At 38.0% G+C, this 17997-nt stretch overlaps 1 protein-coding gene across 9 annotated transcripts in view; it reads left to right on the top strand.

The window, feature by feature from the left end:
• The first annotated feature begins 2226 nt into the window (after positions 1-2226).
• The window catches only part of COQ3 (coenzyme Q3, methyltransferase), a 57368-nt gene continuing 41597 nt past the window's right edge, over positions 2227-17997 (top strand). For 3 of the 9 annotated variants that reach the window (XM_049897896.1, XM_049897886.1, XM_049897878.1), the window contains exons 1-3: positions 4107-4184; positions 9990-10085; positions 16661-16757. Coding sequence is in view for 5 of the 9 variants with exons in the window: in XM_049897825.1 (XP_049753782.1) it covers positions 4079-4184; positions 16661-16757 (203 nt within the window). In the remaining 4 variants the exon portion in view is untranslated. Of the gene's footprint in view, positions 4185-4243; positions 7761-9989; positions 10086-16660; positions 16758-17997 lie in introns of those variants that run through there. The other 6 variants (XR_007518879.1, XM_049897825.1, XM_049897860.1 and 3 more) reach the window with 5 other exon arrangements.

Below are 17997 nucleotides of genomic sequence, written 5' to 3'. Positions count from 1 at the left end.
CTACAGAAAAAAATCTGCTGGCTATGATATGTACATTTTGGGACAAGATAGAAGCTAGAACCAAAAATATTATTTGACGATTTATTCTTCCACAGTTCGCAAGCTTTTTATCAACTCTTACCTGTAGATTTTTTTTTAAACAGTCTTGTGATTATTAGTAAATACAACAGTGTTACAGTTAAATATCTGGGTTTTTCAAATTTTCGTGAATAATTTAGTGAATTCATTTCATTGTCATGTAATATAGTATGTTTACCTTGAGTGGTAATATTTAATAAAATAGGACTTCCATGATTTTAGAATATGAATGCTAAAACTTACACATAAGTTGATTAGATGTATAATTTGGTTATGAAATTTTTTTGCAACCAGAGACTTAATAGATTGAAATTTTGAGGCAATGATTGGCCTGCATTGGTTAATAAAAACTATCTTAAAGAAGTTTTTCTTTAAAATATTTCTAGTGTATTAATCATACTTGTGTTTGTGGAGTAGGGGGCAACCTGCACGGTTAAAAGAATAAAATGTTACTTGGAAGAGGTAATTATAAGATTATTTCAGGTCCCAAAATATAAATAAAGATTAGTATGGAATTTCACTAGTGCATATGTTTTCTGCCATTGTAAAATGTCTTTCTAGAATCTTTCTAATGGTGTAATATGTGATAGGTAAACTTCCCCCAAATACTCTATTTTTAGCATCTGAGTTGTTTCTCTGTAATGGTGGGTGAGATTTTTTACTTTCTGTGGGAATTTTTACGTAGGAGATGTATAAAGTCCAAAGTCCCTACAATATGCTTTGTGGAAGCCTTTACTTTTTTTTAATTGTACTTTAGATGAAATTTTACAGAGCAAGTTTCTCATTGATCAATTTCTACACATATTATTTTATGACATTGGTTGCCAACCTCATGGCATGTCAACACTCTCCCCCACTTGACCTCGAATTCCCCATTACCAGCTTTCCTGTCACCTCCTGCCTCCTCGTTCGTTGCCCCTGGGCTGGTGCGCCCATTTAGTCTCGTTTTGTTTTATAGGCCTGTCTAATCTTTGGCTGAAGGGTGAACCTCAGGAGTGACTTCATTACTGAGCTATAAGGGTCTCCGGGGGCCATACTTTCAGGGTTTCTCCAGTCTCTGTCAGACCAGTAAGTCTGGTCTTTTTTTTTTTCTGTGAGTTAGAATTTTGTTCAACATTTTTCTCCAGCTCTCTCTGGGACCCTGTGTTGTGATCCCTGTCAGGGCAGTCCATGGTAGTCACCGGGCACCTTCTAGTTGTGCTGGACTCAGTCTGGTGGACGCTGTAGTGGTTGTGGTTCATTAGTCCTTTGAACTAATCTTTCCCTTTGTCTTTGGTTTTTCTTCATTCTTCCTTGCTCAGATGGGTTGAGACCGCTGGAGTATCTTAGATGGCCGCTGACAAGCTTTTTAAGACCCCAGATGCTACTCACCAAAGTAGAATGTACAACATTTACTATATAAACTATGTTATGCCAGCTGAGCTAGATGTTCCCCAAGACCATGGTCCCCAGAGCCCTCAGCCCAGTAATTTGGTCCCTTAGGGAGTCTGGATATGTCTGTGGAGCTCCCATAACCTTGCCTTGGACAAGTTGTGCTGGGAAGCCTTTACTATTAAACTGAGTTTTTTGTATATAAATTAAAATGTTCAGGTTTCTAAAATGTACTAATTATGGCTTAATGAAAATACTGTTTGATTCATTGGCTTGACCTGGCTTTGCTACTTGATATGTTTTGAAATCACTGTGGGCCTCAATTTTTCAACTAAATAAGGGAGGAATTAGATTATAAGTCTTGGACAGGGAGCACTGGTGGAACTGTGATTAAAGCAGTAGGCTGCTAACTGAGAGGTTGGCAGTTAGAACCCGTTAGCCGCTCCGTGGGAGAACGATGTGGTAGTCTGTTTCCATAAAGATTTACAGCCCTGGAAACACTATGGGGCAGTTCTACTCTGTTCTGTAGGGTCACTATGAATCAGACTTCATGGCAGTAATTTTGTTTTTTTTATAAGTCTTGGACACTTACAGCCCTTAAGTTCTTCAATTTTAAGTAGAATTTGGCTGTAACATCTCAAACCTAAATGAGAAAGTAGGCTTTTTATTAGCTCTGAAAATAGGACACAAATGAGTTATACTTCTATACTATTCAAGTTTATCAGGTATCATCCATAGAGCTTTCTAGTAAATACACCATATGTTAAAGCTGCTACATCTGATTATGATAATTTAAGTTAGAATTACACTTAAGTTACCAATTTATGCAGAATTTTGGATTAAATATTAAAATTTGCCGGTTAAATTCTTAGTAGATATAGTGGTATATGCATCTCAAAGAGACAAAACTTTTTAGCTGTAAGGGAGCATTTTAAAATCCCTTAAAGTGAATTAAAAAATTGTGTGTGTATAAAATCACAAAACTGATTTACAAATTTTAAGTCGATTTCAGATTTCTAACAAAATGTAGACACTACAACCCATTTATGGATAAGAACATAGCAATAGTCTGGGAAATATCTCCCAACAATAGGTACAGACCCCATAAGAACACTAGTCTTGACAACACAATTGAGATTTAAAGGCCAATGGAAATCATTATGTTGATATTGGTATAGAAAAATACTATGAGCTAGTTTTGCATATCTGGACCAAATAATTTATGTAGGTTCAAGGGCTTTTGTTTCGTATCAGTATTAAGGCAAATCACCATTTGCTTTTGTCGTTGAACTGAAACTATAGTGACAAGGCTTTGAAGCCCAGTGAGATGGTACAAAGAAATGTATTTAAATGAGGTTCTTAGATCTTTATTTAATCATACTTGCATTTTGCTTTTTTCTTGGATCTGTCACTGCAACACATTTTAACATGCTAATTTTTCTTCTGCACAGAGCTTTCTGCCTTCAGTTGGAGAGATGGTCAAGTATCTGAGAGGAGCTCAGAGGGGACATGTTAGTTGCCATGCAGTGGGCGTCGACTCTTAGCGACTTTATGTACAAAATAATGAAACATTGCCGGGTCCTTTGCCATCTTCACGATCAGTACTATGTTTGAGCCTGTTCGTTAGCCACTGTCTTAGCTACTGAAAAAGTCTGCAACAGCTCTTTAAGAGGAAGTCAGTATTTTAACTAAGGAGCTGTAAGTGAACGACTATTGTGTGCTGTCCATTCTGATTCATAGCGACCCTGTACTACAGAATAGAGCTGTTGCACAGGGTTTCCTAGGCTGAAATCCTTACAGGGAGCAGATCGCCAGGTCTTTTAAACCGTGGTGGTATAGTGGTTAAGAGTTTGGGTGCTAACCAAAAGGTCAGCAGTTCAAATCCACCAGGCGCTCCTTGGAAACCCTCTGGGGCAGTTCTGCGCTTGTTTTACAGGGTTGCTATGAGTGAAATCAATTTGATGGCAGTGGTTTTTTTTTTTTTTTTTTAAGTGGTGGTTTCAAACCACCTGCCTGTTAGCAGCCCAGCACTTAACCGTTGCACCATCAGGGCACCTTGGACGACTATAGCTGAGCAGTAAATTAAGCCAATTCCAACAATCCTTAACAATTGGAGCTTTCATATTGAAAATGTAGAATGATTTCAAAATTGGTCCTCTGATATTTGAATGCCTTGAAAGGGGAAACTTTCTACCCTTAGAGAAGAAATGCTTTCATAGTTTTGTGATTCCAAGCGTTAGGGCCAGTGTTTTACAGGAGTGTAAATGTCCTTGGAGAGACATCTGGAAAATACTGAAATTAGGGCTACACAGGGGTGAAAGATTATGTAACAGTGGGATGACTGATGGCTAGCTCTTGATTACGTTTGGAGTGGTCAAATAGGAATAGGCATAAATGAAAATATCAAAAGCCATGGTATAAGCAACAGAAACATTCATAGCTTCATTGCGTCCACAATTTGCCAGATGTTGAGCATGAAGAGTATAGATAGCGACACATACATAATATTCGTTAATAATACAACCATGATTAAGTCCTCTCTGACCGCGCGAGGGTGAATCCCGGAACTTTTCTGCTGGGACTCCTTTGCGGGAGGGACCGGAAAAAGGGGTGGATCCTTTCTGTCGCGATGTTGGGAGGCCGCTGTCTGAGCTCGTCTAGGGGTCGCTTTTTAGGAGTGTTTGGGTCTGGATGCTGGCGCACACTGGCCGACTGCCCCTGCCTAACCTCGCCGGGTGAGTGTGTGGGGGTCCCTCACGCAATCCACAGTGCGGGGCGGGGGGGAGGGGGTCCGGCGGTGCTGCGCAGGCGCGGAGGAGTGCCTCGGACGGTTCTGGGCTCCATCAGCGCACAACCTACGGCTTCTGTTCCGGCCGTTAATCCCGGTGGAACACCCCTCCACTTCTCAAAGGCGAGGGAAAAAGTTGAAGACCAGGTCCTGCCGGGGATAGGCTCTGATCGCGGGCCTCCACCTTGCATCGAACGACCTTCATCTGATCTTGGTTGAACTTGCAGCCCCGGGGCCGGCGATCCACTTTGTGTCGGCGGGAGTCTCTTGGTCGTGCTTCGTTTTTTTGCGGGGGCTGGAAAGTCGCACGAGCTGCTGTTTCATAATTATATCGGCAGTTAAGATGCAAGAAAATAATCACACTGAACTTGGTGCTTAGAGGCGACAGTCTGATTATTACACGAAAGTCATTTAACACGTACTGAATGTCAGGAGGAAACCCTGGTGGTGTAGTGGTTAAGTGCTTGGCTAATCAAAACGTCGGCAGTTGGAATCCACCAGGCGCTCCTTGGAAACCCTATGGGGCAGTTCTGCTCTGTGCTGTACGGTCGCTATGAGTCGGAATCGACTCGGCAGCAGTCGATGTTTACGGGTGTATGTCAGGAACCGTTATTTAGGCACTGGGTATTTAAAAACGAATGATACCTCAAGAATCTCTTTTTTAAAAAAACTCAATTTGCATTCACCCCCCAAAATCTGGAAATAGTTCTGTATTATTTTAAAATTTCGGATTATAACAAGGAATGTGTTTACTGGGAAATGTTCAGGAAAAGAAAGTGTAAAGAAGGTGATTATCTCCATCACAAATAATCACTTAAAATTTTGTTGTATCTCTGTTCCCTCTATATATCACAATCTGTGTTTACAAGTTCCTTATATAATACAGATGGCAATTTGAACTAGGTCTTAAAAGGTAGTTCAGATACAGTTGGTGGAAGAGAGATTTACTTGAGCAAAACCCCAGAAGTACAAATATCTGTATTAATAAATAGAAACTTTTGAGAATATTGAAATGGCCTGGGACCAGGCTGTGATGGGCCTATTAAAAAAATAATAATAATAAAAAACATAAAGAATGGAGAAGAAAAATGTGCAGAGACTGTGAAAAGGCAAGACATGAAATATAAATGGCCATTAAAATTAAGAAAGGTTGCTTAACCACACACATGGTAAAATAAACTTTACACTGAGATACCATTTTTACCTGTTGGATTAGCAAAGATAAAAATGTTTCATAGCTCATTGTGTTGGTGGAAATGTGGGGAAACCAGCAGTAGACTTTCTAAGATATTGCCCATGGGGCTGCAAAGAACGTCCATGGGTGGCAGTTACAAGCTTACAAACATACACAGCAATTCTTGAGACTTTACCAACAGGTACATTCAAACATATATGAAATTACCCATGTAATTCAATCTCAGGTTTTTAGTAAGCAAAAAATTGGAAATAAATGTCCATCAATAGGAGACTGCTTAAATTATGGATTACCATGTAGCTGTAAAGAAAAAATAGGAAGCTCTTTATGCTAACCAAAAGATCGGCGGTTCAGATCCACCAGCCACTCCTTGGAAGCCCTATGGGGCAGCTCTACTCTGTCCTATAGGGTCCCTGTGAGTTGTAATCAACTTGATGGGAGTTGGTTTGGTTTGGATTTGGTTATAGTCTGTAATGAAATAGTCTCCAAGACAGGTAAGTAAAACAATGTGCCGAAGAACGTACATTGTGCTACACTTTGTATAAAATAAGAGAGAAATGGATTCACAAAAATGGTTGCATGTGCATAAAACATCTCTGGAAGCATACACAAAAATTTGGTAACATTGGTTGCCTCCAGAGAGGGAAACTGGATGACTAGAGTTAGGGACAGGAGAAATACTTTGTAATGAGCTACTTTGTACTTTTTAATAAATAAAGAGACTTTTTATTTTGAAATAAGACTCATAAGAAGTTGCAAACATAGATTTATGGGTTGAATTATGTTCCCCAAAAATGTGTTATAAATCCTAACCTCCATGCCTGTGGTTATAAGCCCATTTGGGAATGAGCTATCTTTTTTAAGTTAACGAAGCAGTGTTAGGCGTTTTGAGTCCATTTCTTTGAGATGTAAAAGAGATTAAACAAGGAGCAGACCAGAGACAGAGGAAGAGAGATGCTGAGCCACATGAAGATTCCCAGGAGCGGAAGCTCAGAAGAGGCAAGGACCTTCCTCCAGAGTTAACAGAGAAAGCCTTCCCCTAGAGCCGGCAGCCTGAATTTGGACTTCTAGCCTCTTAAACTGTGAGAAAGTAAATTTCTGTTTGTTAAAGCTCTCAGTTGTGGTATTTCTGTTATAGCAGCACTAGATAAGTAAGACAATAGTTACCTAATACTTCAGCCAGCCTTCCTCAGGAATGCCATCTTACATAACCATAGTACACTGTCAAAGCCAGGAAATTGACATTGGTACAATACTATTAACTAAACTACAGATCTTATTTGGATTTCACTACCTTCTATATAAGGAGCCCTGGTGGTGTAGTGATTAAAGAACTTGGCTGCTAATCAGCAGTTGGAACCCACCAACTGCTCCGCAGGAGAAAGATGTGGCAGTCAGTTTCAGTAAAGATTTACAGCCTTGGAGGCCCTATGGGGCAGTTCTATTCTGTCCTATAGAGTGACTATGAGCCTGAATTGACTCAACAGCACACAACAGCAATGGTTAATGCAGGAGCCCTGGTGGTGCAGTGGTTAAGCACTAGGCTGCTAACTGAAAGTTTGTTGGTTCCAATTCACCCAGTGGCTCTGCGGGAGAAAGTCCTGGCGATCTGCTCCAATAAAGACTACAGCCAAGAAAACCCTATGGGGCAGTTCTGCTCTGTCCTGTAGGGTTGCTATGAGTTGGAGTCCACTGGACAGCACCCAACAGCAACGATTAGTGTAGCCGACAGCAACAACAATGGTTAATGATATTGAACATTTCTTCATGTGCTTATTTGCCATCTTTATATCCTCTCTGAAGTATCTCTTTATATCTTTTGCCCATTTATAATTGGATTGCTTGTGGAGTTTTTGTTTTTACTCATTTGTTTATTTTTACAGTTGAATTTAGAGTTCCTTATATATTCTAGGTATAAGACCTTTGTGGGGTATGTGTTTTACAGATATTTCCTCCCAACCTGTGACTTGTCTTTTCTATTTCTTGACAGGGCCTTTTACAGAACAAAAATTTACAATTTTGACTCAGTCCAGTTTATCAAGTTTTTCTCTTGTGGATTTTACTTTTGGTATCATGTGTAACAGCTCTTTGTCCAACCTTAGGCCATGAATATTTTCCTCCATATTTGCTTCTAAAAGTTTTGTGGTTTTGGAATTTTGCATTTAGATCTGTGATTCATTTTTAGTTCATTTTTGCACAAGATACGAGACTTACGTTGAAGTTCTTTTTTTTTTTTTTTGCCAATGGAAGTCCAGTTGTTTCAACACCGTTTATTGAAAAGGCTGTTCTTTCTCCGTTGGATTGCCTTTGCACCTTTTTCAAAAATCAGTTAGGTGAAGTTGCATGGGTCTGTTTCTGGACTTGCTCCTGTTCCATTGGTCTGTGTGTCTGTCACTCCTCTAATCCCACACTGTTTTGGTTACTGTAGCTATATAGTCTTAAAATTGGGTAGTGTGTTTCCTGCAGCTGAATTTTTCTTTTTCAGTATTGTTTAGCTCTTCTGTTTCTTTTGCCTAACTATTTAAGTTTTAGAATCACCTTGCCTCCCAAAACCCAGTGCCCTCTCTACAAAAAAACAGAAGGAAAAGCTGTTGGGATTTTGATAGATCAATTTGGGGATAACTGACATCTTTACTATGTTGAATCTTCCAATTTATGAACACAGCCTTTCTCTTCATTTCTTATGTCTTTGCTATCTTTTGTCAGCATTTTATCATTTTTAGCACATAGATCCTGTACCAAAAAAACAAACCAAACCATTGCTGTCAAGTAGATTATATCTCATGGTGACCCTGTATGTGTCAGAGTACAACTGTGCTCCATAGGTTTTCTTTCTTTTTTATTGTGCTTTGGGTGAAAGTTTACAGCTCAAGTTAATTTCTTATGCAAAAATTTATACACGTATTGTTATGTGACCTAGTTGTAATCCCTGTAATGTCACAGCACATTCCCCCTTTCCACCCTGGGTTTCCCATGTCCATCCAACCAGCTCCTGTCCCTTCCTGCCTTCTCATCCTGCCTCTGGACTCACCAAAGTAGGATACAGAACATTTTCTTAATAAACTTTGTTATGCCAGTAGACCTAGATGTCCCCTGAAACCATGGTCCCCAGACCCCAGCCCCAGCTACTCTGTCCCTCAAAGTGTTTGGTTGTGTTCAGGAAACTTCTTAGCTTTTGATTTAGTCCAGTTGTGCTGACTTCGCCTATATTGTGTGTTGTCTTTCCCTTCACCTAAGATGACTCTTGTCTGCCATATAGCTAGTAAATTCCCCTTTCTCTCCCTCCCCATCCTCATAACCATCAGAGAACGTTTTCTTCCGTGTTTAAACTTTTTGAGTTCTTATAATAGTGGTCTCATACGATATTTGTTCTTTTGTGACTGACTAATTTCATTCAGCATAATGCCTTCCAGATTCATCCATGTCGTTAGATGTTTCTTGGATTCATTATTGTTCTTTGTTCTTTATCGTCGCGTAGTATTCCATTGTATGTACGTACCATAATTTGTTTATCTGTCTGTTGGTGGGCACCTAGGTTGTTTCCATCTTTTTGTGTGAATAGTACTGCAGCGAACATGGGTGTGCATATATCTGTTCAAGTTAAGGCTCTTATTTCTCTACGATATATTCCAAGGAGTGGGATTGCTGGATCGTTTGGTACTGTTATTTCTAGATTTTTAAGGAAGTACCAAATCAATTTCCAAAGTGGTTGTACCATTTTACATTCCCACCAGCAGTGCATAAGTGTTCCAGTCTCTCCACAACCTCTCCAACATTTATTGTTTTGTGTTTTTTTGGATTAGTGCCAGTCTTGTTGGGGTGAGATGGTATCTCACTGTAGTTTTGATTTGCATTCCTCAAAAAAAAAAAAAAAAAATTTTTTTTTTTTTTGATGGCTAATGATCGTGAACATTTCCTCATGTATCTGTTAGCTGCCTGAATGTCTTCTTTGGTGAAGTGCCTGTTCATATCCTTGGCCATTTTTTAATTGGGTTATTTGTCTTTTTGTTGTTGAGGTTTTGCAGTGTCTTGTAGATTTTAGGAAACCCTGGTGGCGTAGTGGTTAAGTGCTACGGCTGCTAACCAAAGGGTCAGCAGTTCGAATTCATCAGATGGTCCTTGGAAACTCTATGGAGCAGTTCTACTCTGTCCTATAGGGTCACTATGAGTCGGAATTGACTCGACAGCACTGGGTTTGGTTTGGTTTGGTTTTGTAGATTTTAGAGATTAGACCCTGATCGAATATGTTGTAGCCAAAAATTTTTTCCCCGTCTGTAGGTTGTCTTTTCACTCTTTTGGTGAAGTCTTTTGATGAGCATAAGCATCTGTTTTTTACAAGGTCCCAGTTACCTAGTTTCCCTTCTGGTGTTTGTGCATTGTTAGATATGGTTTATATTCTGTTTATGCCATGTATTAGGGCTTCTAGTGTTGTCCCTACTTTTTCTTCCATGGTCTTTATCATTTTAGATTTTATATGTAGGTCTTTGATCCATTTTGAGTTAGTTTTTGTACATGGTGTTAGGTATGGGTCTTGTTTCATTTTTTTTTTTTTTGCAGATGGACATCCAGTTATGTCAGCACCATTTGTTAAAGTGACCGACTTTTCCCCATTTAGTGGACTTTGAGCCTTCATCAAATACCAGCTGCTCATAGGTGAATGAATTTACCTCTAGATTCTCAGTTGTGTTGCATTAGTTTGTGTATCTGTTATTGTACCAGTACCAGGCTGTTTTGACAACTGTGGCGGTATAATAGGTTCTAAAATCAGGTAGTGTTAGGCCTCCCACTTTGTTCTTGTTATTCAGTGATGCTTACTTATCCAGGGCCTCTTTCCTTTCCTTCCCTTTCTCCATCTCATTAAAAAATATTATTGGAATTTGGATCAGGATTGCATTGTATCTGTAGATCGCTTTAGGTAGAACTGACATTTTCACAATGTTGAGCCTTCCTATCCATAAGCATGGTATATTTTTCCATTTATGTGGTCTCTTTTGGTTTCTTGCAGTAGTGTCTTGTAGTTTTCTTTGTATGGGTCTTTTATGTCTCTGGTTAGATGTATTCTTAATTATTTTATTTTCTTGGGGACTATTGTAATTGGTATTGATTTGGTGATTTCCTTTTTGAAGTTCTCTTTGTTGATGTAGAGGAATCCAACTAATTTTTGTATGTTTATCTCGCATCCTGATACTTTGCTGAATCTTCTATTAGTTCCAGTAGTTTTCTTGTGGATTCTTTGGGGTTTTCTGTGTAGGACCATATCATCTGCAAATGGGGATACTTTTACTTCTTCCTTACCAATGTGGATGCACTTTATTTCTTTTTCTTGCCTTATTGCTCTGGCTAGGACCTCTAGCACAGTATCGAATAAGAGTGGTGATAAAGGGCATCCTTGTCGGGTTCCCATTCTCAAGGGGAATGATTTCAGACTCTCTCTGTTTAGGATAATGTTGGCCATTGGCTTTGTAGAATGCCCTTTACTATGTCAAGGAACTTCCTTGCTGCTCCTATTTTGCTGAGAGTTTTTATCATAAATTGTTGTTGGACTTTGTCAAATGCCTTTTCTGCATTGATTGATAAGATCATGTGGTTCTCATCTTTTGTTTTATTTATATGATGGATTACATTGATTGTTTTTCTAATGTTGACCCATCCCTTCTGAATTCCACTTCGTAATGATGAATTATTTTTTTGGATGTGTTGTTGAATTCTGTTGGTTAGAATTTTGGTGAGCATTTTTGCATCTGTGTTCATGAAGCATATTGGTCTGTAATTTTCTTTTTTTGTGGTGTCTTTATGTTGTTTTGGTATCAGAGTTATGCTGGCTTCATAGATTGAGTCCGGGAGTATTCCATCCTTTTCTATGCTCTGAAATACCTTTAGTAGTAGTGGTGTTAACTCTTTGAAAGTTCGGCAGAATTCTCCAGTGAAGCCATCATGGCCAGGGCTTTTTTTTTTTTTTTTTTTGAGGACTTTTTTTTATTGCCTCTTTAGCCTCTTTTGCTATAGGTTTGTTTAGTTTTTCTGTTAGTTTGTGTCTTGGGTTGTTATCTGATATTATTGATTCTCTAGCCGGAAGACTCCCTTTAGAATTTTTTGTAATTTTGGTTTGGTTTTTACAAATTTCCTTAACTTCTGTTTGTCTGGAAATGCCCTAATTTCAGCTTCATATTTGAGAGACAGTTTTGCTGGATATATAATTCTTGGCTGGCAATTTTTTTCCTTCAAGGCTTTATATATGTCATCCCATTGTCTTCTTGACTGCATGGTTTCTGCTGAGTAGTCAGAGTTTAGTTTAATTGGCTCTCCTTTGTGGGTGACTTTTCATTTATCCCTAGTCACTCTTAAAATTGTCTCTATTTTTGGTTTGGCAAGTTGGATTATAATATGTCTCGATAACTTTCTTTTGGGGTTCAGTGAGCTTCTTGGATAGGTATCTTCTCGTCCTTCGTGATAATCAGGGAAATTTTCTGCCGGCAAATTTTCAACAATTCTCTCTGTATTTTCTGTTATCCCCCACCCATTTTGGTACTCCAATCACTCATCAGTTATTCCTCTTGATAGAGTCCCACATAATTCTTAGGGTTTCTTCATTTTCTAAAGTCCTTTTATCTGATTTGTCCTCAAATAAATTGGTGTCAAGTGCATTATCTTCCATCTCACTAATGCTGCCTTCCATTGCCTCATTTCTGCTCCTATGACTTTCTGTTGAGTTGTCTAATTCTGAAATTTTATTGTTAATCTTCTGGATTTCTATTTGCTGTCTCTGTGGATTCTAGCGTCCTGTTAAATTTGTCATTCTGCTCTTATTTACCTTTCCTGAATTCCTCTGTTGCTTTGTCTCTATGTTCCTTGGCTTGGTCTGAGTTTTGCCTAATCTCCTTCTTGATTTCTTGAAGAGCTCTGTGTATTAATCTTTTGAATTCCACCTCTGGTAATTCTAAGACCTGATCTTCCTTTGGGAGGTTTCCTGGTTCTTCTTTTTTTGTTTTTTGGTCACTTGCTGGGGCCATCATGGTCTGCCTCTTTATGTGATTTGATATTGACTTTTGTCTTCAAGCCATCAGTAAGTTATTATATTTATTTATTTTGTTTTCTTACTGTGTGCTAGCTTCTTGTTTTGATATATCCAGATAGGCTGGGTGTGTGAGCAACATTGATTAGTGGTGTCTTTGAAGCTCTCACATCCTGTCACCAGGTGATTAGAGATGCTACTAGGTATTTGAGCCCAAGAATTTGTTTACTTTTCTTGTGTGGCTTCAGCTCAGGTGTCCAGATTGTCGGCCACTAAGTATGTGGTGCAGGCTCTGACGTACAGTCCTAGACGAGCAGGGCTACGTAAGGGTGACTAGAGCAGGCACAGGTATCTGGCTGCAGTAAGAGGTTATGTGCTGAGCAAAGCAGGGGGCTGATGGCTGTCCCTGACTGCCTAAGTGGAAGGGGTGTCCCTGTCCCTTAGAGCATGTAGGTGGGTGGGTTTGGCAGCGGGAATTTGAGCACCCAATGCTGTTGACTGTAAGAACTGGGAGATACCACTTATTCTCAGACCTCTGTCATGGGTGGCTAGGTGGAATGGGTAAAGCTGCCAGTCCTCAGATGTGGGTAGGTGAGGACCCTGCTTAATGGGCTTGGTGGTGTCAAATGCCACGAATCTAGCTGTTGCAGTTGAGAACAGGCTTCAGGTATATACCCTGTTGTACTATGCTAGTGAGTGCCTATACTGCTGAATGGCCCCACACAGGTCTAGGTGGGGTGAAAGACATTCAAAGTATGTGGACCCCTTATGCCTGTGCCTAGGCAAAGGGGCTGTGCCTGCCCTGAGTTCCTGGCTTAGGGAGCATGGCAATTTTTTAAAGCCATGAGACTGGTTTGGGCACAGCTAGTCCTGAGCTTCCAGCATAGGGAACTGCCAGTTTCATTTTGTTTGTTTGTTCATTTATTTGTTCCTCCCCCCAACCAAAGCTGGAAGAATGGCTTGGGCACGATGGGTCCCACTTCCGGCCTAGGGTGCGTGGCAACCTCTGAACACTGCTGGACAGGCACCAGGGCAGAGCGGGGAGGGGGCCGGTGAGGGGAAGAGAGGCACTTCTCCATTATGAAAGTCCCAAAGGGGAAAGGGTTATTTTGATCCCACATGGTAGGTTAGACACTTGCTCTTAAGTTGCACAGATACAGCGCTGCTTCCCCTTGGTACTGGAGGCTTGTGTAGACTCTCCACCACTTAGTTTCTCCTGATGTGGTAAAACATGTCCCGAGCACTACTGCTTGCCTCAGCCCATGTTCACCAAACAATCCAGACTTCAGGGTGCTGGCTAGGTCAGGTCTGGCACTTCTTTGCTGCTTCTGAACTGTCTCTGTCTCCCCATGCCTCTCAGTCCAACTCCTGAACTTTGTCTTTAATGTTCAGGGCTCCTAGATAGTCATATATAATTGATTCACTTGGTTTTTCAGGTCTTTGTTGTAAGAGGGGCCACCATCTTGGCCCCACTTTCCATAGGGTTTTCAGTGGCTGTAATCTTATGGAATTAGATCACCAGGCCTTTCTTCTGTGGTATCCCCGGGTGGATTTGAAACAATCTTGTACATATTTTGTTATATTTGTATAACAATAAAATTATTTCATTCTCTTTAGAATGATTTTAAATCATATGTCAGTTTGAATTTTGCTTTGCAGTTGCTCATTGTTAGTATATAGAAACATGATTGATTTTTTTTGTGTGTGTGTTGACCTTGTACCCTGCGACCTTGCTAACTTATTTTTTTATTCCTTCAGATTTTCTGTGTAGGCAGTCATGTTAACTGCAAATGAGGATGCTTATTTCTTCCTTTCCATTCTGTATGCCTTTTGTTTTCTTTTCTTGCCTTATTGCACTGGATAGTACTTTTAGTACTATGTTGTCTAGAAGTGGTGAGAGTGGACATGCTTGCCTTATTCCTGTTTTTAGAGGGAAAATACTTAGTCTTTCACCACTGAGTATCATGTGAACTCTAGGTATTTAGTACAAATTCTATCAGATCGAAGAAGTTCTATTCTTCATTTGGTGAGAGTTTTTCATCATAAATGGGGTAGGTTTTGTAAAATGCTCTGTCTGCATCAGTCAGTATGATTGTGTGGCTTTCTTTAGATTGTTAATATGGTGGATTACTTTAATTGATTTTCTAATATTGAACTAGTGCTGCATAGCTGGAATATATCCCACTTGGTTGTGCTTTATTATTTTTATACATTACTGGACTGTGTAGCTAATATTTTGTTGAGAACTTTTGTGTATGTTTATGTAGTTTTCTTTTTCTGTTCTGTGTCTGGTTTTTATATCGTAGTCATGCTGGCTTCATAAAATGGATTGGGAAGTATTCCTGCTCTTCTCTTTTCTGGAAGAGATTACGTAGAACCGGTTGTTACTTTTTCTTTGGGACAGTTCCTGAGCCTGGAGATTTATTTTTCAAAGAGTTTTAAATTATGAATTCAGTTTTTTAAATAGTTATAGGACTATTCAGGTTATCTATATTATTTTGCATGTGTGTTGGTAGTTTGTTTTTCCAAGGAATTAGTCCATTTTATCTATGTTGTAGAATTTCTGTGCATAGAGGTTTTTTTTTGTTTGTTTTAGTATTCTCTTACTATCCTTTTTGGTGTCTGTCAGGTCTGTTGTGATATCTTCTCTTTAATTTATGATTGGTTGGATTGGCAATTTAGGTCTCTTTCTGTCTTTGTTATTCTTATTGGAGGTTTATCAATTTCGTTTACCTTTTCAAAGAACCTACTTTTGGTTTGATTAATTCTTCTCTGTTGTTTTCCTGTTTTAAATTTTTGCTTTTATCTTTATCATTTCCTTCCTTCTGCTTGCTTTGGTCTTATTTTGCTCTCTCTTTTCTTGTTTCTTGAGGTTGACGCTTAGATTGTTAATTTGAGACCTTTGTTGTTTTCTAATATGAATATCTGGTACTATAAATTTTCCTTAAAGTACTGCTTTAGCTGCACCCCACAGAGTCTTATATATTGTATTTTCCTTTTAAGTTAGTTCAATAAAAAAAAAAAATTTTTTTTTTTTTTTTTAAATTATGAGTCTTTCTGTTTGACTCATGGATTGTTTACAAGTGTGTTATTTTATTTCCAAGTGTTTGAAGCTTTTCATGTTATCTTTCTATTATTTATCTCTAGTTTGATTCCATTATAGTCAGAGAATATACTTTGTATGTTTCACTTCTTTTAAAGTTGTGAAGATTTGTTTTATGTCCCAGGATATGGTCTATTTTTATGAATGCCTCATGCATTCTTGAAAAAATGTATATTCTGTTGTTGTTTAAGTGGAGCGTTTTATAAATTTCAATTAGATCTTAGTGGTTGATAGTGTTGTTCAGTTCTTCTGTATCTTTGCTGATTCTCTGTCTAGCAATTCTACCAGTTACTAGAGAGTGGTGGTGAAGTCCCCAGCTGTAGTTTTTGATTTGTCTGTTTCTAGTTTTGTCAGTTTTTTGTTTCATGTGTTTTTATATTCTGTTGTTTGTTTTCTTGGTGGATGGTCCCTTTAATCATGATGCAGTGTCCCTCTTTGTCTCTGGTAATATTCTTTGGAGTCTACTTTGTCTACATGTTTATTAAACGAATGTTCTGCAGCAGAGTAACCTGTTCATAAAGCAAGTCGCTATGTGTTAGTTTGAACATGCAGACTGGGTTAGTGTGGATTCCAAGATGTATGTATGTGTATATACGTGTGTACCTGTGTGTTGTATATAGTACATAACAATGTATATACACATAAAATATATATTTTTTTTATTTTGTGAAGAATATCGAGCATATGTATAAATCAATTTCAGGTAGCTAACATGTAATTGACAGAATTTGAACTGGTTTTTACAAATAATATCAGAATTAATATTACCCTAGTTTAAGAGGTAGCATAGTTTTTATTTGAATATCATTTTTTATGATTTTGTGCAGCACAATGTGATTGCAAAAACTAATGTCATAATAATTTTTTACTTACATGTTACTTATTTTTGCTAGTTATAGTTTTGGAAATGTCTGGTTAGAGAAAGATGGTACAAGACTTTTATTTTTTAGGGTAAAATCCAAAATTAAGGAGAAAATTCTTTTGTTTATCAATTGTCGTATAACATAGTATTTGCATTTTTTTTTTATAGTATTGCCATATAAAATACTTTTTTCAGTTACGTTAGTATCAGGGATTCATGTACTTATTACATGTACATATAATTTTTTTCAGCTTATTTAGAGAATCATCTTAGTTGGACTGTTCAAATCAAACGATGGGTTTCCTATAGGATGACCTTTGCCTATTTGAATAAAATGAAAAGTTACAGGTGAGTGTGTTTATTACTATGATAAATATTTACAGAATTATATGCAACAGTAGTTTAGTAATGATTGTGTTTAATCAACCTTGTCAGTATATAATAGCTCATGTGCTTTGATTAAGGTTGATTTTACTTATTTAAATATTTTTAACTAATTTACCTTCAACAGCTTTTAAATTTGAAAAATTTTAAGCCCACAGAAGTTGATATAATAATACAACCTATATCCAAAAACCAAAAAACCAAACCCATTGCGGTCGATTTGATTCCGACTCATAGCAACCCTATAGGACAGAGTAGAATTGCTCCACAGGATTTCCAAGGAGTGGTTGGTGGATTCAAACTGCCAACCTTTTGGTTAGCAGCTGAATGCTTAACCACTGCACTACCAGGGCTCCCGGTATACATCCAGTACACAGAAATTCAGAGATGGATTTTATTTTTAATATAAATTCATATTACTTGGAAAAGTACTGTTACTTCGTCATCCTTATGACAAGATGCAAATAATTCAGTGCTTGTTAGGTACAACAAAAATATGGCAAGAGGGATAAGTATATCTAGGTAGTAATATTGAACCAAAATAATGTCTTTTTGTATTTGTATTTTATAAACTAATTTATAACCTTGTGAAAAATTCTGCATAGTGTTGAGACTTGAGCTCTGTTTTCCAAGTGCATGCTCCTACTGTTCTCTTAAACAAGCTCCTTTGAGACTGGATGAGTGAAATCATTTGCAGTCACTTACTGTTATCTATTGTAAGTTTTTTTTTTTATTTTTTTTTATTTTTTTTTATTGTAAGTTAGTCCTTCATCACTGAGGCTTGCATTAAGCATGAAAAAGAAGGGTAATATTCATGAGATAATATAAATATTAGAGCAGAATGAATGGTAAGTATTTTGTAACATGTATATTTACCACAATAAAAAAAGAAAAATAACATTTCAATCTTGAAAGGATAAAAAGTAGTGAATATAGAATTTAGTCTGCATGTATAGCTAAGAAAGATAGTAAAAAATTGAATGGCATTAGCTTTTCTAACTTAACAACTTATTCTTTTACCCAAGTAGACCTTTGGAGGAGTTCCCATAATGTACTGTGCAGTGGAACTGGGTATAGAATCTGTCCAATCCCTGTTTAGTCCCTTTTTAATCCCATTTGATTAAAAAATGTTTTTAAAGCAAAGTATATACTTTTCTGGACCTTCTCCTTCATATTATTCATTCAACAAACGTTTCCTGAATAC

This window comes from Elephas maximus, chromosome 1 (assembly GCF_024166365.1).
Source record: "Elephas maximus indicus isolate mEleMax1 chromosome 1, mEleMax1 primary haplotype, whole genome shotgun sequence".
NCBI classification, from domain to species: domain Eukaryota; kingdom Metazoa; phylum Chordata; class Mammalia; order Proboscidea; family Elephantidae; genus Elephas; species Elephas maximus.
The sequence above is the reverse complement of the archived record's forward strand: the minus strand, read 5'-3'. Positions and strand labels throughout refer to the sequence as shown.